The sequence below is a fragment of the Onychostoma macrolepis genome, chromosome 19, assembly GCF_012432095.1.
Source record: "Onychostoma macrolepis isolate SWU-2019 chromosome 19, ASM1243209v1, whole genome shotgun sequence".
NCBI lineage: Eukaryota > Metazoa > Chordata > Actinopteri > Cypriniformes > Cyprinidae > Onychostoma > Onychostoma macrolepis.
This window is the reverse complement of record NC_081173.1, coordinates 23,086,342-23,109,001: the sequence shown is the minus strand read 5'-3', so window position 1 is coordinate 23,109,001 and position 22,660 is coordinate 23,086,342. Positions and strand designations below refer to the sequence as shown.

General features: G+C 36.7%; 3 protein-coding genes across 4 annotated transcripts; 2 read left to right on the top strand and 1 right to left on the bottom strand.

Annotated features, from left to right (window-relative positions):
- The first annotated feature begins 1,989 nt into the window (after nucleotides 1-1,989).
- On the top strand, nucleotides 1,990-7,095 carry LOC131525098 (uncharacterized). The gene is made up of 2 exons (XM_058752460.1): nucleotides 1,990-2,127; nucleotides 5,535-7,095. The coding sequence occupies exon 2, from the start codon at nucleotides 5,604-5,606 to the stop codon at nucleotides 6,489-6,491; it is 888 nt and encodes a 295-aa protein (XP_058608443.1). The 5' UTR covers nucleotides 1,990-2,127; nucleotides 5,535-5,603; the 3' UTR covers nucleotides 6,492-7,095.
- Nucleotides 7,096-10,438: 3,343 nt separating this feature from the next.
- si:ch211-288g17.3 (high mobility group protein hmg-12) lies at nucleotides 10,439-14,845 on the top strand. 2 transcript variants are annotated; one of them, XM_058754125.1, is made up of 2 exons: nucleotides 10,439-10,596; nucleotides 12,225-14,845. In XM_058754125.1, the coding sequence occupies exon 2, from the start codon at nucleotides 12,294-12,296 to the stop codon at nucleotides 13,476-13,478; it is 1,185 nt and encodes a 394-aa protein (XP_058610108.1). In that variant the 5' UTR covers nucleotides 10,439-10,596; nucleotides 12,225-12,293; the 3' UTR covers nucleotides 13,479-14,845. The 2 variants fall into 2 exon arrangements, with proteins under 2 accessions (XP_058610108.1, XP_058610107.1); XM_058754124.1 differs by having other exon boundaries at nucleotides 10,440-10,601.
- A 126-nt stretch (nucleotides 14,846-14,971) lies between these two features.
- Nucleotides 14,972-21,532, bottom strand: vamp1a (vesicle associated membrane protein 1a). Its single transcript, XM_058754126.1, has 6 exons — nucleotides 21,194-21,532; nucleotides 20,916-20,931; nucleotides 19,669-19,789; nucleotides 18,932-19,090; nucleotides 17,071-17,122; nucleotides 14,972-16,731 (listed from the first exon to the last, which is right to left on the bottom strand). Coding segments are annotated over exons 2-6 (351 nt in total). The 5' UTR covers nucleotides 20,918-20,931; nucleotides 21,194-21,532; the 3' UTR covers nucleotides 14,972-16,714.
- Nucleotides 21,533-22,660: the final 1,128 nt, after the last annotated feature.

Sequence of the window (22,660 nt, the reverse complement as noted above, 5' to 3'; positions counted from 1 at the left end):
TAACTCAGGAACACAGGAGACATGGGACTTCCAAACAGACATATAGACAATTAACAGCTGACCTGGAGACAGGGAAACACAGGGCTTATAAACAGAAGGAAATCAAACGAGGAGAACTGTAACAGGTGGGGAACAAATCAAACACGGCTGGAGACTAAAGAACTCATAATGACAGGAACAGGAACAAACCAAATATGGGCACGAGAGGAGGGGAAACAAGACAGGACTGACACCTCGCATGGTAGTAGCTCATTTTCTCCCATCGCCGATGGCTGATAGACATCACGATGTTGAGCCGATGTCTGATTGGCTGGCAGGTGTTGATTAAATTCGTCTAACTGCACAGGTAGTTCCAGGTCAGTTTAATCACATTCTATATTAATGCGCTTCCTATAAACATTGGTAACCATAGTAACATACAGTTAGAGTTGAATAGTAATACAGACAAAAATAACCGTCATTTTTATCGTTCTGGTCAAATATTGCAGCACAAATATTATTAACATCTTTAATATGTGAATGCTGGCAAATGACCGTGGCATAAACGGGATAATCAATGGCTAGCTGTGCATTAAACGATTTGAATGCACTTCGCGGAGGCAACCACCCTCCGCTGCGCGTAAGTTTTTAATGCACAGCTAGCCGTTGATTATCCCTTACATACTATCCTTTTATCTGTTAAGGGTGATTTCTGATGACAGCGCTGCTAAATGCATTTGTTGGCTGCAAACTTACAAGGTGTTGTTGAAGTAAAAACAGAACTGTTGTATCCACATTTTTCTTGTCATAAAAATGGGCGTGGCCATCCGCATCCAGCTATTTTTAGCTGTACAAAACAGTTCATTTGCTGCTTGATGTTGAAAATCAGTGTGTCTTACCATATTATTTTAATGTATTATCTTAATTGTGAACAAACTGGTTTGTAGTGCAAACAGTTTTACCGTTTACTGCACGTTGATATTCTTCTCGTTATTTACCTATAGCGGATAATGACCCGGAAGTCGCACCCATAAGCTTACTTCAGTGTTGAAGAAAAAGGTGGATAATTGAAGAACAGTTCAGATGCAAAAGCCTCTAAGTGCCATCTGAAATTTTCATCTAAAATTAGCATTTTTATCAGGCTCCTATATTTATGTTCAGTTATTTCACTTTAATTGCATAGAAAAGGACCTATATACTGCTGTTAGAGTAAAAATGACTGAATCTAAACATAGGAGCCTGATAAAAATTCTAATTTTAGATGAAAATTTCAGATGGCACTTAGAGGCTTTTGCATCTAAACTCTTCAAATATTATTATTATGATTTTTTTGGAATTTTAATTATGTCTCAGGAGCTTTACGAGAAAAGGCGAAGAAGCATCTCTCTCTGATACAGTTTTTGAAGCGAAAAATAACCGACTGGCCTAAGCTGTTTTTAGACTAAGGAGAAAGTTTTGAGCTATTAAACTTTCAGGATGTTTTTATAGTACAATGACTGCTTATATGTGAATCAAGGGAATTTTGGTGACTGTCAGACCAATCAAATGACAGGGACGTTTCAGTGCCGCCCACATGAAATGAAATATCAAAGTCATAAATCGATTTGTAAACCACAAAATAAGAGTTGTCGAACAAAATTAGCCATCTTTCCATTTCTTGAGTGTATTCCTCCACGGAATGCAAACATTTAATTTTTGGTTCATAACTGAATGATCGGATGATACACGGAATGATAAAGAGGAAGGATTTGGCATTTTATGCGTGTCAGGTCTTTAAATAAAAAAGCTCAAAAAACCTTTTTCCATTTTTTTCCACTTTTTAGAATTTGCATAGGATTTAAAATTTGCATTTTAGAATAGCCTATTTCTGTGATTGTACTCATGTTTTCTTCGGCTATACAATGATACAGCTTACGTGATTTGACTCTATCACATTACGTTCACATATAACTGTTTATTTCTTTATTTAATTTTACCGATACATTCATTCCTCACGTTTGCACAGTCCTCCACAGTAGGCGGCGCTGTGCCGCGAGCCGTCGAGAGAGGAGGAAGAACTGGCATTGCCTTTCAAATAATCACAACAGTCGCCCACCCAGGCGCCACTGTCCATCATCTCTGCTGTTGTGAAAGCGCTTCGCGAGTAAGGTGCGTTGTGTTTCAAATATTTGCCGCTTTTTATTATCGAGCGAATGAAAGTAGTCTCTTTTTCCATTGAAACGTTGTCTTAGTCGGGTTAGCAGGCAGCTAACAAAAATCGCCAGTGCCTCACATTTTACCTGGAACTACAAAAGCTCGCTCGCGGGCTTCACTGTAACGTTACATGATGGCAGCCAGTCTGCAGCATCCGCTCTTTTACGCCTGTTATACTGCGTGAAATCGTGTATTTTTTTTAATTAATTTTGGATTTAAACACAGTATTTTGTAATATGCAAGATCTCGCTGTAAAAACGATGCAGTCTTTTTCATGCTGTGATTAAGGATGTTGTAGGCAATACGTTAGCCGTTTCGTTGTCAATACTGAGATGGGGTTTCTATTGTCTCGAGTCTGCAAACAGCGCTTCAGTCGATTCGGTCTGTTTTAAAATAATTATTAAAAACACAAATGCAACTCATATCCCCTCCATTCTTATAAAAATGGTTTTTAGTGAGTGCATTTTTATATTTAAATATTTTTGTGTGTGTGTATATAATTAATGTACAGATTTAGCGCTTTCCTAGCCAAAAGCAGCATTTAATTCAGTTGCGTAATTTTTATTTACTTCCGTATTTTTTACTACTGTTGTTATTTTTTACAAACGATTTTTATCATCTATAAACTATAATATGAATACCCTTAGCATAATTTTATCAGTTGTTAATGAACTATATAAATAGATTCAGTGAAGTTGTTGAATGGTTAATATTATGTCATTAAACACAATAGTCCTAAGTGCCAAAAAAATATATGAAATAAAATATTATAAATAACAATGGATTTTGTTGCAGCTAGTCTGTTTTATAGAAATGTATTCCTTTTTCATTGTCTGCAGTAAACTTAAGTTTTATTTACATTTCATTTAACATTTCTACCTATGTACAATTATTATTATTTTTTAAGAATATAAAAAGTAATTAAAAATAAAATTGTACAAAAGATGGTGGAAAAAATGAGAATAACTTTTATATCCCCTCCCCCGTGGCAATACAACGTATGCAAATTTTATGGAAAATAGTAAAATTCTGGTTTTGGAGGGAAAACAGTATGAAGTGTCAATTTAAGTGCTTAATTCAAATAATGTCTATGCCTTTTCTGTTGTCAAAACTGAGATGGGTTTTTCTATTGTCTTGAGTCTGCAAACAGCGCTTCAGTCGATCTGATCTGTTTTAAAATAATTGCTCACAAAATTATTTAAAAAAAACGCCAATGCACCTCATATCCCCTCCATTTTTCTGAAAATGGTTTTTAGTGAGCGCATTTTTTTTAAAATATTCGTTTAAATATGAAATATTATGGTACGGATTTAGCGCTTTCTTTCTTAGCCAAAAACAGCATTTAGTTAAGTTGCGTAATTTTAATTTACTTACATATTTTTTAATGACTTTTTTTTTTTTTTTTTTAAACTATAATATCAATACCCTAATAGTTTAACATAATTACATAATTATATCTGTTGTGAATGAACTATATAAATGGATTCAGTGAAGTTGTTGAATGGTTATATAATTAAACACAATAGTTCTAAGTGTGTATATATATATATATATAAGTAGTGGTGGGCATAGATAATTTTTTTTCAATCTAGATTAATCTCACTGTAATCTTGGAATTAATCTAGATTAAAATGGCTCATTTGAATTCTGCCAAGTAGATCAGAATAAGTTCACTACTAGTAGTAAACAACTAGCAGTCATCAAGAAGCAAACATAATATGGTGGTAATTCGTGGTGTCGTGGTAATTAATAGGCTAATTAATTAAATTAAATTATGTAATTTAAAATTACATAAGGTAGCCTACCTAAAGGCTTTTGCGTTTTTTCCCGACATAAAAATAAAGGGGATTTAATATTGATAATAACATTGAAGACATTGTATGATTATTCCTTAAAGATAAGGTTTTAATAGTTTTAGTAGTAGTAGTCTATTACGTTCTGCCCAATGTCTTCAAGTGAAACCGAACTTTATTTTGACGGGTTGCCTTGAATACCTTTACATTTCTGTGTATATGATATGAGGATAGTTTTTCTCAAATGAAATGCTCGAATGCTCATGAAGTGACTCTCAGAGCAGTTCTGGAGATGTTGTTCATGTATTTATGTCCTCATTTAGTGAGACGACAGACGTTAATATCACCGCAAGCGTCGCGCGCTTCTGTATGAGTGAACAAACCCGCGCGTCTGCGCCATACATTAACACAGAGACACGCAGAAGTCACATTTAAATAGACGTTTTGCGGCTTAATATTTACAAATAGGAGTGGGAGTGTGCTCACTTGTGTGTGCGCCACGCTTGTTTGTGTGTGTGTATGTGTGTGCGCGAACCGGGCGGAACTCCGCTGTGCGCGATACAGAGAGCGCTACCATGTAAAGTAGAGACATAAATGACACGCCGTCGTGTAAATAAGATAAATAACATAAGGCTATTTAGTTTGTTTAATAAAAGAACAAGGTATACACCTGTTCTATAGGGAAGGTAACATTGAATGACTTCTTTTGTGGTCTGGCGCTATAGAGAAAATTAAATTAAATAAAATCAACTTGACCTTCAAGGGGGGCGGGGGGTGCCGTTGGGCGGCCTGAAATAATGGTAGGGGAAACACTGAGATTTCCATTGGGAAGCTTCTTAAAAATAAATTTTCCTGAAGCAAACCCGCGGCTTCATAGCTGCATCCATGTTAGCACGCATACACACAGGTTCAAGACTGCTCGCCCCTACAGTGCAATTCGGCTAGGTATACATCCGCGCTAAAATATCAAGGTGAAAGTCATCATAGCTTGCGTAGTATAGACCCAGCTCCCAACCCAACTTTGAGAATAGATTAACGGCGATATTTTTTTTATCGCCCGATAAGAGTCTCACGTTAACGCCGATAACGGCCCACCACTAATATAAAGATAATATATGTGCATAGTAAATAAAGATCGCTGAATTCTTTTATATTAATTTATTTGAGGTTTCAATAAATAGGTTCATATTTGCTTTTCCTTTAATTGTACATTTTTTGTTTGGCTGTGCAGTAAACTTATTTTACTTTTATTTACATTTTATTGAACATTTCCACCTATGTAAAATTAGTGTTAAGAATTTTTTACGAATATAAAATAATTAAGGTTGTACGCAAGACGCTGAAAAAAAAAATTGAGAATAACTTTTTATTTCCCCTCCCCCCATGAAAATACAAGGTATGCAAACAGCTTTGCTCGTTGTTGTTGTAAGTTTGCACAAAAAATAGTTTGTGGAAAAATAGTAAATTCTGGTTTTGGAGGGAAAACTATATGAGGTACCTAATCAAGTACTCAAATAATGTTTTGGATCTTCGTCTCAAATCTTTTTCTCCCTCTCATCTTGTTTTCAGATTCTCAGCACCAAACAGACGAGTGTGGCACTGATACGCCTGAAGTTGTGAGCACCAAGCTGCAACGTGATGGAGGTTGAGAATAAAGAAGAAACCGAGAGCCCTCTGCCCAACGGCAGCACCCATCCACCCAAACGTGGACGCGGCAGACCACGAGGGTCACTCAATAAGAAGTTCACTACCGAGAAAGCGCCAACACACAATTCCAGGCCATCTAAAAAGGTAGACTTCTTTTCTCCCGACATAGTCATAAAGACCAAGGTGAAGAAACGTGGTCGACCAAAGAAGATAAAAATGCCCGGCAGGCCGAGAAAGATCCCGCTCACACCTGAGGAAGAATCAGAGAGACTTCACAGGTTGAGTTTACAACGCAAGCGGAGACTGTCAAAGCCGCTCGGAAGACCACGCATTCATCCCATCGCCGACGGTTCCAAGGTAAAAAGAGGAAGAGGCAGACCACCAGGGTCACTCAATAAGAAGTTCACTGACAAGAAACACAATGCCAGGCCGTCAAAAAAGATGAGCAACTTTTCACCTGACAAAGACACACAGACCAATGTGAAGAAACGTGGTCGACCAAAAAAGATAAAACTGCCTGGTAGGCCAAGAAAGATCCCGCTCACACCTGAGGAAGAATCCGAGAGACTTCACAGGTTGAGTTTACAACGCAAGCGGAGACTGTCAAAGCCGCTCGGAAGACCACGCATTCATCCCATCACCGAAGATCCCAAGGTAAAAAGAGGAAGAGGCAGACCACGCAAGCATGGCGATAAATCCGGTTCGCAGAGCAGTGAAGACAAACAAGATGGCGTCGAAATCAGCCTTGATGCCGCCAGCGGCCCTCCACGAAAGAGAGGGAGGCCGGCGGGCTCGGTGAAGAAAAAGAGGGGTCGGCCCGCAGGTTCTACCAAGGTTGCAAGTGCAGACAGTCAAAGCCCCTCGGAGGACCAAGCATAAATCCCATCATTGAAGGTCCCAAGGTAAAAAGGGGAAGAGGAAGACCATGGAAGTATGGCGCTAAATCTGGTTTGCAAAGTGGCAGAGACAAACTAGCTAGCGTCAAAATTACCCTTGATGTCGCCAATGGTCCTCCATGAAAGTGAGGGATGCCTCAATGTTTTGTTTTAATGGATAAAGCAGAGAAAATCTACAATTGCAAATGGTGTTTGGAAAGATGGGAATATAAGATGCTGAAGAAATCATATTAAAAAAGAGTTTCTGAGTGAGATGAGGACTATTAACGTCTACAACCTCATGTTTTTATTTTTTCTGGGCTTGAAAGACGTTTCCCATTCTCTCGATTTAAAATCTCAATATAATAGGGAAGTTAAGCACCCATCAGAGACAATAGACTAGTTATTTTCACTTTACGTATCTTGAATATCCAGTGTGCTTTTCTACTCTATGATGTGCTGGATGGACTTAGTCGTGTTATTTGATAGAATATCAGCTAATTTGCATTCCCTTATTCATTATCATGAATTTTAATGGATAACATACAATAAAGGCAATCAAATTATATGTACCTCTGTCTTTTATTGAATAAAATGTTATACTTTTATTGCCTATGTGCTTTTTTCCCCTTAAAATACTTAATGCATTTAAGTTGTCTCTCACTTTATATTCAATCCTATTATGCAGAAATATGTCCTTCCTTTAAAAATAATGATTTAATCTTTCTGGCATCAAATTTAAGTGAACTGCATAGTTCACGCAGAGGTAAGTGTATTCTTTATTAGTATTCCCTTCAAGTGTATTTTCTAAGTTACTATCAGTGTACTGGTAGTATTCTTGTATGTGTACTTATATAAATGTTTTGTATACAGGCTCATATTTTCACTGAACATATACTCCATATTTCTTTTCAGTGCATACTTAAAGTGAAAAACCCATATATAGCTTAAATATAGCGTGCTGTATGATGTTACGCTTACTTGTTTGCAATACAAGAGAAAGATGTCCAATAGTTATTTATTCAAAGTTTACTACTGTTACACTTAAATGTAAACAGTAATAGTTACTATTATAAACTAAAAAGTCGACCAACTATAAGTTCAAGTTTATAAGAAAACAAGTCAGCTTTGGGGTGAAATTGCTTTCCTTACAAAGTTCATTTTGTTAATCTTTAAAGTTTTTTTTTATATATATATATATATATATATATATACAGTTGTGCTCAAAATTATTCATACCCTTGGTAAATATGATCAGAGAAGGCTGTGACAATAACTCCGCATTGTTTATCCATTTGATCTTTCATTCAAAAATTTAAAAAAATAGAACCTTTAATTTAAGCAAAAAAAAAAAAAGTAAAAGTGGGGGAAAATCACATGAAATTAATATTTTTCTCTAGTACACAATGGTCACAATTATTGGTACCTCTAGAAATTCTTTTGATTGAAATATCTCTGAAGTATATTCCCATTCATAATTGCATTTTTTTATCACACCAGGGTGACTAGGGACATGAAATTATCCAGCCATGCATGCTTCCTGTTTCACAGGATTATGAATATGAGGGAAAACAAAGCCCAAATTCCCTTAATCATTGATCACAATTAGTAAAATCAAAGAATGTATTTCTGATGTGCAGCAAAAGATTAAGTTTCACAAATTAGTGAAGTGGCTTTAAGAAAAGAGCTAAAGCATTAAAGATTCCCATTTCCACCATCAGGGCAATAATTAAAAATTTCCAATCAACAAAATGTTACAAATGTGCCTGGAAGAGGACGTGTGTCTATTTTGTCTTAAAGCAAGGTGAGGAGGAGAGTTTGAGTGGCCAAAGATGCTCCAATGATCACAGCTGAAGAATTGCAGAAAACAGTTGAGTCTCGGGGTCAGAAAACCTAAAAAAAGATTATCAAACAGCACCTACATCACCACATGTTGTTTGGGAGCAAACACTCAGATGGGTTTGGTGCACACAGGAATAAAAAAGTATCTCATGTGTACAATGAAATATACTGCTGTATCTTTAATGTTGTGGGCCTATTTTTCTGCCAGACATCCTGGATATCTTGTTGGCATCATGGCATCAAGGATTCTATCAAATACCAACAGATAAAAAATTAAAAACTGACTGTCCATGCTAGAAATCTTACAATGGGCAGTGGTTGGATCTTCCAACAGGACAATGATCCACAAACAAACATCAAAATCAAAACAAAAATGGGTCACTGAGCACAAAACCAAGCTTCTGCTGGCCATTCCAGTCCTCTGACCTGAACCCTGTAGAAAATGAGTGGTGAACTGAAGAGAAGCAGCACCATCATGGAGCTGGGAATCTAAAGGGTCTGGAGTGATTCTGGATGAAGGAATGGTCTCTGATCTCTTGTCAGATGTTCTCCAAACTTGTCAAGAATTATAGGTGAAGACTCAGAGCTGATATCTTGGAAAAAGGAGGTTGCAAAAAGTATTGAATAAAAGGGTATGATTAATTGTGGCCAATGTGTATTAGAGAAAAACATTTATTTCATAATGAGATTTTTCTCCCATTTTAAATTCTTATTCTCCAATGAAAGGCTACATTTTTGTAAATTTTTAAAATAAAAGATCAAAAGGATTAACGATACAGATTTATTTTCACAGCCGCCTTTGGTCATATATATATATATATATATATATATATATATATATTTTTTTTTAATTGTGTGAGCAATTTATTTGAAAACTAATGGACTGGAACATGTCAATTTACAAGACAGTATGTAAAGGCATACCTAGAATCCTTAATTACACATTTTTATTAAAGTTACATCTCGATCAACAGATTAAGTAAACTACAAATATAGGACAAGCATACTTCTGTATATTTGGCCTATTTTTGTAGCCTACTTAATCCGCTGATCGAGATTTAATTAAAAATTAATGAATAAATAATAAGTGTAATTAAGAATATGCTTAGCCGATAAGTTCATAAAAAAAACAACTAATATAAATAATTAATCTAGACAATAATTCAGGTACATTTGGTTTTATATGTAATTGCAGAGTCAGAGATTACCAATATCTAAGAACATATCCTCAAAAACGATTACACATGTAATCGTTTCTTAATTTATTTTTTAATTTATGCTTTTAGAGAAGTTCTTATGGTGGTAAATCATAAAACATAGGGATTAAATAATATTTTACTGAAATATAGGGATTAAAAATATTATACAACATTAACAATATATCATAATTATGTATATATATATATATATATATATATATATATATATATATATATATATATATATATATTACAGCCAGTAATTATATTATATATTGAATATATTACTGTTTTACCCTTCTAAAATTGAAGCTGTTTTGTTCTTTCTATTTCAACCAAACGTCCTCTCTCCGAGATCCCACCCCCAAGATCTCAGCAAACCGGATGTTAGCAAGCTGAAACGCGGCAAATGATTGAAAAGCAGAACGCGTCTCTGATTGGCTAAAAAGGGCGGGCAATGTGTGTGTGTGTGTGTGTGTGTGTGTGTGTTTTTTTTTTTTTTTTTGTTGAACTGTGTGCTGAGACAGATGTGATATCTCAGGCCATCTAAAGTTGTATCTGACAGACAATAGGGGCATTTTATGTGTGTTATTAAAGAAATGCCATATGTTCTTTAAATAATAATAATAAAAAATGCTCTTAGGAATTTTAATGACTTTTCCATTTTTACACTCTTTAGAATTTGCAAATTCCTATTCAGTAACTCATAACTGGAATTTTTGTACTCCTGTGTTCTTCAGCTATACAGTAATACAGCTTACGTGATTTGACTCTTTCACATTACTTACTTACACACACACACACACACACACACACACACACACACACACACACACACAACTTCTTTATTTAATTTTACCGATACATTCATGCCTCACGTTTGCACACTCCAGAACAGAAGGCGGCGCTGTGCCGCGAAGCGTCGACGCCGAGCGAGAGACGAGGAAGAACTGGCATTGCCTTTCAAATAATCACAGTCGCCCGCCCACTGTCCGATGCTGTTTGCATCGAAAATATTGTCGAATGCATGAAAAAGATCATCTCTGCTGTTGTGAAAGCGCTTTACGAGTAAGGTGCGTTGTGTTTCGAATATTTGCCGCTTTTTATTATCGAGCGAATGAAAGTAGGCTCTTTTTCCATTGAAAAGTTGTCTTAGTCGGGTTAGCAGGCAGCTAACAAAAATCGCCAGTGCCTCACATTTTACCTGGAACTACAAAAGCTCGCGGGCTTCACTGTACATGATGGCAGCCAGTCTACAGCATCCGCTCTTTTATGCCTTTTATACTGCATGAAATCGTGCGTTTTAAAAATATTTTGACGAATTTTGCGTTATTGCTCCATAAAAAATTAAACAAGTAGAATATTATCGTCAATATTTTGTAATATGTAAGATCTCGCGGTAAAAAACGATGCAATTTTTTTCCAGGCTGCGATAAAGATGTCCATTTGCATCCGTTAAGCATGCATGAAGTAGGCTAGCAGCGTGCTTGAACTTCTCTCGCCGATTCGTTTTCTGTTGTCAAAACTGAGATGGGTTTTTCTATTGTCTTGAGTCTGCAAACAGCGCTTCAGTCGGTTCGATCTGTTTTAAAATAAATTGCTCACAAAATAATTAAAAAAAAAAAAACACCAATGCACCTCATATCCCCTCCATTTTTATGAAAATGCTTTTAGTGAATGCATTTTTATATGTAAATATTCGTTTAAATATGAAATATTATGGTACGGATTTAGCGCTTTCTTTCTTAGCCAAAAACAGCATTCAATTCAGTTGCGTAATTTTAATTTACTTACATATATATATATATATATATATATATATATTTTTTACTATGATTTTTATTTTATTTTTTCCAAAAGGATTTTTATTTTATTTTTTTTTTAAACTAATATCAACACCCTAATAGTTATAATAATACCCGTTGTGAATGAACTATTTAAATGGATTCATTGAAGTTGTTGAATCGTTACATAATTAAACACAATAGTTCTATGTGTGTATATATAATATAATATATATATATGTATATGTGTGTAAATAAAGAGAGATGAAGTCTGTTTTATATAAATTTATTTGAGGTTTCAATAAATGTTCATATTTGCTTTTTTCCTTTCATTGTACATTTTTATTTATTTATTTATTTTTTGTTTGGCTGTGCAGTATTTTACTTTTATTTACATTTTATTAAACATTTCCACCTATATAAAATTAGTGTTTTTTTTGTTTTGTTTTTTTTAAAGAATATTAAGTAATTAAGGTTGTATGCAAGATGGTGGGAAAAAAAAATTGAGAATAACTTTATGCCCCCTGCCCCCATGAAAATACAAGGTCCTAACAGCTTTGATCGTTGTTGTTGTACGTTTGCACAAAAATAGTTTATTGTGGAAAATAGTAAATTCTGGTTTTGGAGGGAAAACTATATGAGGTATCTTTTCAAGTACTTAACTCAAAACACTAGCTTGCTCTTCTTTTTTTCTTATTAAAAAAAAAAAAAAAACTTGTCACGTGTACTACGTTACGCTAACTGAGACTTGTTATAGCACTTGCATATTATTGCTCTTTTGTTGATTTTTATTGCTTCCATTGTCCTTATTTGTAAGTCGCTTTGGATAAAAGTGTCTGCTTAATGACTAAATGTAAATAATGTTTTGGATCTTCGTCTCAAATCTTTTTCTCCCTCTCATCTTGTTTTCAGATTCTCAGCACCAAACAGACGAGTGTGGCACTGATACGCCTGAAGTTGTGAGCGAGAAGCTGCAACGTGATGGAGGTTGAGAATAAAGAAGAAACCGAGAGCCCTCTGCCCAACGGCAGCACCCATCCACCCAAACGTGGACGCGGCAGACCACGAGGGTCACTCAATAAGAAGTTCACTACCGAGAAAGCGCCAACACACAATTCCAGGCCATCTAAAAAGGTAGACTTCTTTTCTCCCGACATAGTCATAAAGACCAAGGTGAAGAAACGTGGTCGACCAAAGAAGATAAAAATGCCCGGCAGGCCGAGAAAGATCCCGCTCACACCTGAGGAAGAATCAGAGAGACTTCACAGGTTGAGTTTACAACGCAAGCGGAGACTGTCAAAGCCGCTCGGAAGACCACGCATTCATCCCATCGCCGAAGATCCCAAGGTAAAAAGAGGTAGAGGAAGACCACGCAAGTACGGCACTAAATCCGGTTCACAAAGTGGCGGAGCCAAACAAGCTAGCGTCGAAATCAGCCTTGATGCTGCCAACGGTCCTCCACGAAAGAGAGGGAGGCCGGCGGGGTCATTGAAGAGAAAGAGGGGTCGACCCGCAGGTTCCACGAAGGTTGCCAAGATCGCCAGGGCCTCAGATGGAACCCCAAAAAGGAGAGGCCGCCCTCCAGGCTCTCCCAACAAGGTGAAGAAGATTCAGCGGGCTGACGGATCTCCTCGTAAGAGGGGCCGTCCCCCAGGTTCTGGCACCAAACTGAAGGTCATTCAACGAAACCCCGACGGAACTCCTCGGAAGAGAGGCCGACCTCCAGGTTCTGGCAAAAAGGTCAAGATTGTCGAAAAGAAAGTGGGCGACACTCCCCGCAAGAGAGGCCGGCCTCCAGGTACAGGCAAAGTCAAGGCTCATGCCGCAGAAGGTGGAGAGACGGGAGGTGAGAACTCGGATGGCGCCGCTCCACGTCGTAAGAGAGGACGTCCAAGCAAAGTCAGACTCGCAGTCGTGCTCGAAAAACTCCCCAAGGGATCAGCGGAGGAAGACGAAGAAGAGACGGACGCACCCTCTCCCAAACAATCCCGCACCTCTGACGATTCGTCGCAAAATCCAAACGATGACGATGAAGACACCAGGGCGAGTGAGAACGACGCAGACCCAGAAGATGAAGAAGATGACGAAGATGACGCCATTGATTGTTCAAAAGTGAACAACACAAGCGAGAACGAGATGGTGGGCAAATTCAAAAAAAAGAAATGAAAAGATACGGGGCTTCATTGAAAATTGGTGGGTATATTTTTCGAAGGGTTTTAATAGGCTATGTCAATAATTTTCTTTGCCTTTTTTTTTTGTTTTTTTTTTAATCTGACAAAGTGTGCTTTTGATGTTGCCTGCCATGCCAGACTGTATTTTTTTTTTTTTCGTTTTCTCTCTTTTATTTTGAAGCTCATTAACCGAAATGTTTGCTCAGTCTTATTGAGCACAATTGACAATTTTATTTAATTTTTTTCTTGCATGGAAAAAATATTTTGTCTGCATAATAATTTGAAGCATGCAAACTCGAAGGACAAGTATGTAGCCTGTTAAAATCATGGGATCCAAAAAGATGATGCACAATTAACGGTTCCATTGAAAACGTTACCATGCTAAGCACACCTTGTTTGTTACCAATGGCTTGTGCCAATAATTTCAGAGCAACTACCAAACCAGACTGTTTCAGATGTAGTATCCTCATACCTGTGCAGTAGTCCGTGTGCACAGGATTTTAAAGTACTCGAAGCTAATTTTGAAAATTTAAATTGCCCAGACGGTTTTTAGTCGACGTAGTAGTGGCTGTGAAATTCTGCAGCTTTTTCCAGGATGACGGTTAAGTGCGTCTTTGCTGTAGTATTATTTCTTTTTATCATTGTTGGTCCATTCATACTTCAACTCTGTAAAATCAGTCCCGCCGAGTTCAGTGTTTTATAGTGAAACAGTCTTATTTTATGCTTCGTATCATCAGATCTTTGTCTGATAGTTCGGTCACATATAGGTGTTGAGTGATTAGTTTACGACAACCCCTCATTTTTGCTAAAATATTGTGATTGCTTCGTTTTTAAGACATGCCGTTGTTTTTCAAAATGTGAATACATACAAAATTCTGCTTTGACAGTAGGCTCATGGGTCCTGGTTTTTAATTTTCATATCATTTATGGCTTTTTATATACATTTCTTGTTGCTCCTGTCTTTTTGAACTTTTTCTCATGTAACCGTTTTTTTTTTCTCCTAATTTGCTTAGTTTGTGTAAAAGCGTAGACTTCTCTTGCTATAAACCGTAGATCTTGTCTTGATTAATTTTCATGTATGATTTAGTTTTAATCTGTATGTACCAGTAGAAGCTGAGAACAGATTGTTTTAGCTGAGATCTTGCATCTAGAAATGTTCTTTCATGTTAAAACAGTTACTGTTCAGACATGATGGTTCAATAGACATTAAGTGCATTTCATGTACACGCTTTCTAATTAGGTTACTCATTTGTGCTGTAGTACGAAACATTTCTGTATCATCGCTTTGTATGATTCATTTCACTTTGTGATTTGGATAAGCATTGTTGCTGATTAATAACCAATTAAATCATACCATATTCACCAGGTCTTGTTGTGCTCTTCATTTACTAGAGTTTCATGTGATGTGAACTGCTCCAACTCTCTTTCAGAGGTAACTTTGCTTCCGTTTCCCCACCCGCTCACAAATAAAAAAACTACACAGGGGAGGAGCGAGTAACTGCATCAGCACTTTATTAGAATCAGCACATGGTGGGCAAGCAGACATGCTTTAAAATGAACCACGGGTTAGCAGCTTGGCTCCAAATGCTCAGGGACAGGAACTGTTATTTTATGCATCTCTGCAGTGCATATTTACAAATGAATAGGTTGCATAAAACACAATGTAGTCAGGTTTTTTTTTTGGTTTTTTTTTAATGGAATAACATTCACTGCCCTGCATTAGGTTTGCAGTTTGGGTTAATGCTGAATGTAGGGGATATTATTCACACATGATGATCTTGCATTAAATTCCACATCAACAAGAGCAAAATTTCATAGTTTTAGGTGCTGGACAATATGTCCTTAATACCCCAAAAATGTCCAGTTAAACCTACAATCACTATAACGAAGGTGGTTGAAGTGCCTATGTATATTTTACACAAACACATGCCGAGGTACATCCCTGAACATTGTCATCTCCAGTGCTGATTAGGTATCTGCTCCCACACTGAATCCCGAATATTTACAAATACATTAAACTAGTCACATTATTTCTCTTTCGGTTTGCATATCAGCAGTAGTTCATTCAACCCAAAGACATGTTGCCTGTAAAGTCAGGAGGTGCAAAGGGTTAATATGATCAGGATCTGAATTTCTCCATTGATTTTTACCAATTTTTAATAGTCACATTTAATTTAGCAATAAATAAATCAAAATAAATTGCATTTGTGACCACACTTGTCACACACCACAATAATCATGAATATATAAATATTAAAAAAAAATCTATTTTAAAATATTTTATATTGTGGTCACTGCTGTAATGTTAGATCTTCATTTTACACATCTCACCATTAATGTCACTTTTTTTCCCCTCCAGACTCTACTGATCTTCTGGCTGACATTAACGTCAAACACATAACATCAAACAGCAAAAGTGACGATTTGTGATCAGATATTCCCCTTAAGTCAACTGCAGATGCTTAAAACATCCTACAATCTTTCTCTTATGTTTTTTAAACATTTTAAACCTTAAAATGAATTATAAAAATGGCGCCATCCATGTTTTGCATTATGATATAGAAGGAATTAACATCCTAAATTTTATTCGCATAGTCTTTACCGCTCTAAAATCATTCAGGTCTTTAAAGGTCCATATTAAGAAGTGAAAACAAGTTGCTTCTAGTAGTTCATATATGGAGGAGGGTTTAAAACAATTCTAAAAAATATTCCTGTAATTTCTCATTGCAGTTGCACTTTGTTAATACTCTAATGATAGGACCACAGCTGTTGTTTCTGGGTAAACTTGTCCACTTTGGCTTCTATGCATAAATGCATGACTTGATCCTAAACTCAAACTTAGCTGAACTTTGCGTTTCATTTTCCCTCTTTAGTTATTCATGGGTTCATTTGGACAAGCGCTACAAATCTACATTATTGCATCACCCATTTTTTATTATTATTATTTATTTATTTTTTTTGGCCTGAAAAGGGCCAACACATTCTCCAATCTAATACCATAAGTAGATATTCCTAACCGAAGGAGTTTTTGAGTAAGCTTGGGCACTGTTGCAAAGCACTCAAGAGAGGTACAAAGAAATGCAGTGACAGACAAAGGGAGGGAGAGGCACTGCGTCAATGACTGCACACACACACACTGTGGATTCAATGAAAGGCATTGGTGGGGAGAGAAGGAGGGGTGGAGTTCACACAAAGCCAGAGTCTCCTGTCCTTGTGCGTCCCACGAGAGGCTCAGTAGTAGAAGTACACTGCCGTAGAAGACAAGAAAAGAGAAATAAATCATTCAATCAATTGATTAGTGCATGCTGATTCAGGATTAAGCTGGGCTTTTATATTTGATGCATATACAAACTAGACCTTAATTTATCTTTGTAAGAGCAGCTGATCTTTTATTAGCATTTAAGTTACAGCTGCAACACAAGATTTGTTTTTCTTACATATATCATTACGTTAGCCTTTATATGCCTAAAATGGCAAAACATCCTACGGTGGAGTAAAACTAAATACTAAAAACATTCTGTTTTTAAAGTCTTGATTTACAAGTAAATCAACCAACACCGATTAAAGTTTGTATAGTTTCTACTCACTGAAAACGATGCCCATCAAGATGACCCCAATAATTCCCATCATGATCATCATCTGTGAAAGAAAAAGAAAAGAAAATCCATAAATATAAAGCTAATTAATCAATTCTGTTTGAGAAATAAGATTGCATGAACAACTATAACTACTTAATTGCTAATTCCTTTTTTTTTTATAATGATAATACATTTAGCGTTTCTGATCTCATATTAAGTACATGGAATATTTATACTTTTCATTTGTCACATGAATGTGGCTGCTTTAAGCGTCAGTATTTCTCTCTCAAGTATACACTTCACTGAAAAATACAGAGTAAAGTTACAAAAAGAAAGTAAGCCAGTAAAGAAATGCAAAAAGGAAAGAGAATAATAAAACAATCTAGTTTGGAAAGCCAGGACAGAATGAGAGAGATTAAAAGTGGGACGTTTCCATAAAAGAAGTCTACACGGAATAAGAAAGTGATATGGAAAAGGGAATGAGGCAGGAGGAGCTAAAGGGAGAGACAGAGCGCAAAGGGAATGATTAGAGCGGGTTACATCACAAATCACATCTGGGTTTTAATCCAGAAATGCTGTAATCCAGATTGGGACTAGAAGTCCCCTCCCCCCACTCCCGCTCAGAGATGCGATTGGACGGGCAGCTGTTCGGCCATCTGGGGCGGGCAGTGGGGGGTTGGTGAGGGAGTAATAAATTTATGCTGTCTGGAGGGGAGGAGAATGGGGGGGGGGGTTATAAATCCACACAGAGGGGATGGATTGACAGATAGCTGGATGGAGAGATAAAAATGTAATATGTAAAGTGAGGCTGTCAGAGGGTCAGACGGACCAATGCAGTACAAGACGTTCACAACACATCTCAAGTGCCTCTTCTTTCAATGCAAGACATTTTCCTACTAAGGAAAAAGGAATAAATTCAATTATATATGAATTCCTCATTTATTATTTAAAAATATTGAAATGAACTACGTATTTTTATCCATGCCATGCTCTAAAAAGTCCCTTCTATTAATAGATGATCAATGGAATTATGCAGGTATTAAGAAAGTAAAAAACGAAACGAGATGGTAACCGCCTGATGGTTGTGACCGTCTGCACGTCTCAGGAGTAGCTGGACTCACTCTGCTACTGCAGTACCTAAGCTTGCGTCACAACTGCAACTTGCCTAATATATCTCAAACGCTCGCCAGCGCTGTGACTTATGGGCCGGACTGCATTCAGGTTATATCCAAATGAGAATGCTTCTGCTTTAGTGTTGAGTCAGCTCTGCCCCATGAGCCATCTTTACTGCTGGCAATATACTGTAGAAAATGATTTTTCAAAGTTGGAAATTAAAGTTTATTAGAATACGTTTAATAAGAAACTGCTATGATGTCCTGTCATGTTTAATTCAATGTTACTTGCCAATTCTTTGTAATCAATAGTTAAACTTACTAGCAATTTTCTGTGAAAAATGTTTATACACCAATTTTTTTGTTGGTGTATTAATTGTATTAATTTATATATTTAACAATTATCTATAGTAAACTATAAATCTATAGGTTGATCTTTAACACAGAGACTAATATAATCATTTTCATTTTTGAATCTTGCATTTTAGTGAACTACAAAATCTAAAGGCAAAAGGTCTCCTTTAACAAATTTCTTTTTAAATGCTTCATAAAACTAGTCTCGTGTAAATGTAAAGTGAATGTGACAGTTTACATAAGAATGGTTTTACATTACCATTTACATTTACATTACAAATACATTTCTTGAATTAGGTGTGTTTGTATTCAGTGATTTAATTTTAACAGTGAATTTAAATACAATAGGACTTGAGACTCTAGATGTAAATAAACCCAACCCAGCATCTTCAGTCAAATCGCACCTTAACATTCTTCCACCAGTACTTGTTTTTCAGTTTAGCAGCACTGCTCTCAAACTGCGATGCTCCGGCCTGCAGCGCGTCTGCTCGGTCGTCCAGTTCTGATAGCTTCTGATCTCTTTCCAGAACCTTGTCCACATTCACACGCATGATATCAACCACCTGAACACATATGCAAAAGATAAACACAGCAACTTAGCATCTAAGAAATCAGCAATGTAACATCATCATTGCATTGCATCAGTAAGATTCAATGTGGAACTGAAAGACAATTACGGAATGTCTTCATAGACACTTAACATTGGAAGGATGAATATTGCATGCGAGACTTACTAGTACCTGAAAATTTGACTGCGTGAAAATGTTATGCTTCCAAGAAAGTTCATCTAAGAGTCTAGCTTTATGTAGCTTTGATAAATTTTAGTCTGCCCCTTTAATCTTACTGATTTCCTAATAAGATTTTTAATAATACGTCACATCCAATAAATTAAACGCCATAAAAATATACTGATCAGAACATAATATAAACTTGAAAAAGTGCAGTATTTAGTAGATATAGTAGGCATCCTTGAACCATAGGCCTGTACTCAAAGTTCAATCTTCTTCTGTCTAAATTTTATTCATAATAACCTTTTTTTTTTTCTCTCTCTCTACATATTAATGTTGTTTGTGAAGTCAAGATTCACCTAGTCCAGCTTGTTTTCCAGCAAAGTATCTGAGTTCATACTGGTACGTTTTACCTCATCCACTTGGGCCTGTGTCTGTTGGAGACGACGGTTGCTGGTGAGGTTGGGAGGTGTGGCAGATGAGCCCCCCTCACCCTCTGGGGCTCCAGGGCTTGCATTGGCATCTGGGGCAGACCTGAGGGAAAAAGGGACAGGGGTTGGGAAGCCACATTTTTTGGGCCTTTAAAGTTTCCTCTGCACCACTGGCTCTGCATAGGCTCAATCAGACACATGAGAATGTTCAGTCCCTCTAAACAAATATTACATTATAATAATTTTACATTAAATTCCTAGGATCAAAGCAAAACAATGCATGAATAAATAAACTAAACTTGGGTCTCAATTCAGACCATGGTGCAATTATTAAAGCTCTTTAAAATAATACAATGTAAATTAAATTTGTCATAAAAAGCTTAGTTTTCTTTAATTATACTCACTTACCTTACATTACATTAAATGACTTTTACAGGTGCAAGTGTGCTAATTAAAAGGTGGGAGGCGTTCTGGGGTTCTATAGCTAAGGCTTCCGAAATTAAAATAAAAACAAAAAGGTCTTATAGTTTTACTTGAAAAAATAAAATAATAATAATAATAAAAAAATAAAAATCAACCGTGTTTTGTTTTCGAACATTTTAGTAAAGTTAGTCGGATTACGTTAACAGAAGTCGCGTTCGCCTCGGGAGGTAACCATAGCAACTGTAGTTGTTCGATAACTTTGTTGCGATTAGCAAGACTTTAGATAGACAAAACACAATAATAAATAACTTGTGTGTTTTGTTTAAAACGCATTGCAGGTAGTTAATGCTGGGATAACTTTGTCATAGGGGTTTGCGCGAGACGTGCATTAACGGCATGGGACGTGAAAATTACTAAAGGGCATCGAATTAAGTGCAGGTAAATTTTGTGTATGTATGTAGGACCATGATTTAATACGTCTCTCGATGCAGTTTCCCCTAAATTCCGATAGATGGAGCAGGACACTAAAGTCTACGCAATTTTTTGATGTATCAGCTTAAAACCTGAGAGATTTTGCGGTGCTGTTAACGAACTCTCTTGCAAACAACCTTAGACGCCGACTTACATTTGCTAAATGTAATACAGAGAGCACAATAAATTGCGTTTTAATAAACCAACCGCTATAGCAATACATCTCAGGCATAAAAAGTGGTTTAAAAACAAAAACTCAATACATACTGAATGAATAACAGATTTTGCTTTACGCTAGCATTTTGTTTGAGATAGTGGAAATGTATTGTACTCACATTTTGCTGGCAGGTGCTTAATAAAACAGACCGTCGTCACCAAGGATGCAGAGCGCGAGCGCGCGCGCGAGAGAGAGATAGATGAAGAGAGAGAGAGAGAGAGAGAGGGGATTAGTAGTCAAAAGCCAAACTTCTTAAATTGACGATAAAAACATACACAAGGACGCCTAAGTATTTCTCCGTATAAACTCTACATCAATGCAGTATATAATATTCCCCTGATGATGGAAGCATGAAGCGATGTCTAGACCGCGTCATCACAAAAAGTGCTGCATTACCGAAAGAGCCTCAGGCGACTAAAGCCTCGAAACACAGATCCAGTCTTCCGTATGAAGAGCTTCCTTCAGTTTTTCAAACTGGATGCGACTATATATCCTCCTGAGAGCACGTATTGGGAAAATAAATAAAAAAATATATATATAGCCTACGCAGTCAAGTGGCGACTTAATTAAAATGACAGGTTTAAACTTTTGTTAGGCTGTTGGAAATAGCAGTAAACCAAGAGATATTATCATGATAAACGCTTTTCTAGAACGGATTAAAACGACCTGGACGAAAAAAAAATATAGTCCTCCCGTCTCTGCATGAAAGTGTATGTATGCCTGAGTGAGAGAGAAGGGGAGGGGATGTGTGTGTGAGAGAGAGAGAGCGAGCGAGAGAGAGAGAGATCACGAACACTTTCAGTGACTCTCTCTCTCTCACACACACACCCCTCCCGCCCCTCGCGGTAACGTTAACGGGACAGCACTGCGGTGGTTGAGCATAATGTAGCTACACTTCCAACCCCCCTCACAGGCCTGGGATTTTAACTGTAAGAAAGAAGGAGAGGCACAAAAAATGGGTGTATGCTTTAGAACAGGCCACCATCATCTCAGAAGTGATGCATTGGAGCTTAAAGCATGATCTGCAGATCAGTTAAACAATCCACACACAACTTTCAAGGGAATGTGCGATATGATGGATTCGTTTATGGATGTGGTTAGTGCAAGTGGCATGCAAATCCTTCTGAGATGTGACTTGACATCTTTATCTTAAATGCAATATGCCTAAATAATCCAAACTAAAAGGTAGAAGCTCTTTAGGCAGACATATCGGTTAGCATTAGTGTCGTTTTGGCTGTATAAGCAGCAAACGGAAGCAGTGCAGCCAATAACAAAGCTCAGCAAAGTGCTACAGACAGTTCGGTCGCTGTGGTAACAGCATCACTGTAATGACTGCTGAGCTCACAGCAGCAATCAATGAGATAAATATTTGGCCCTGTGCCCAAACTATGGCCAAAGAGCTGACCACTAATGGCAAAACTGTGACTCAGACGATCAACAAATTTAATGAGTTGGATACAGATTCTAGAACATTCAAGGAAGTGCTGTTTTTTTCCAGTAAAGTGGATGAATCATCCTGTCATCAAATGAATCATTTTTCATATGAGAGTTCAGGTGAAGGTCTAATTTCTGGATTTAAGATTCTGTAACCTAATGGACTGAAGAAAGCATTCAAAATATATTTTTGGGAAGTAAACTCATGACATGTCCATGAAGATTAAGATTTTACCAATGTCACTGTTAACACAAATCACAATATTAAGTAGCACAACTGCTTAATATTCACCGATAATAATAAGTATTTCTTGAGCAGGAAATCAGTTGTTTTAAATTATAAAAACATTTCACAATATTACAATAAATAAAATAAATAAATGTGTAGTTCAGTTACAGTACATTCAATGTGTTAAATTAAGAATAATG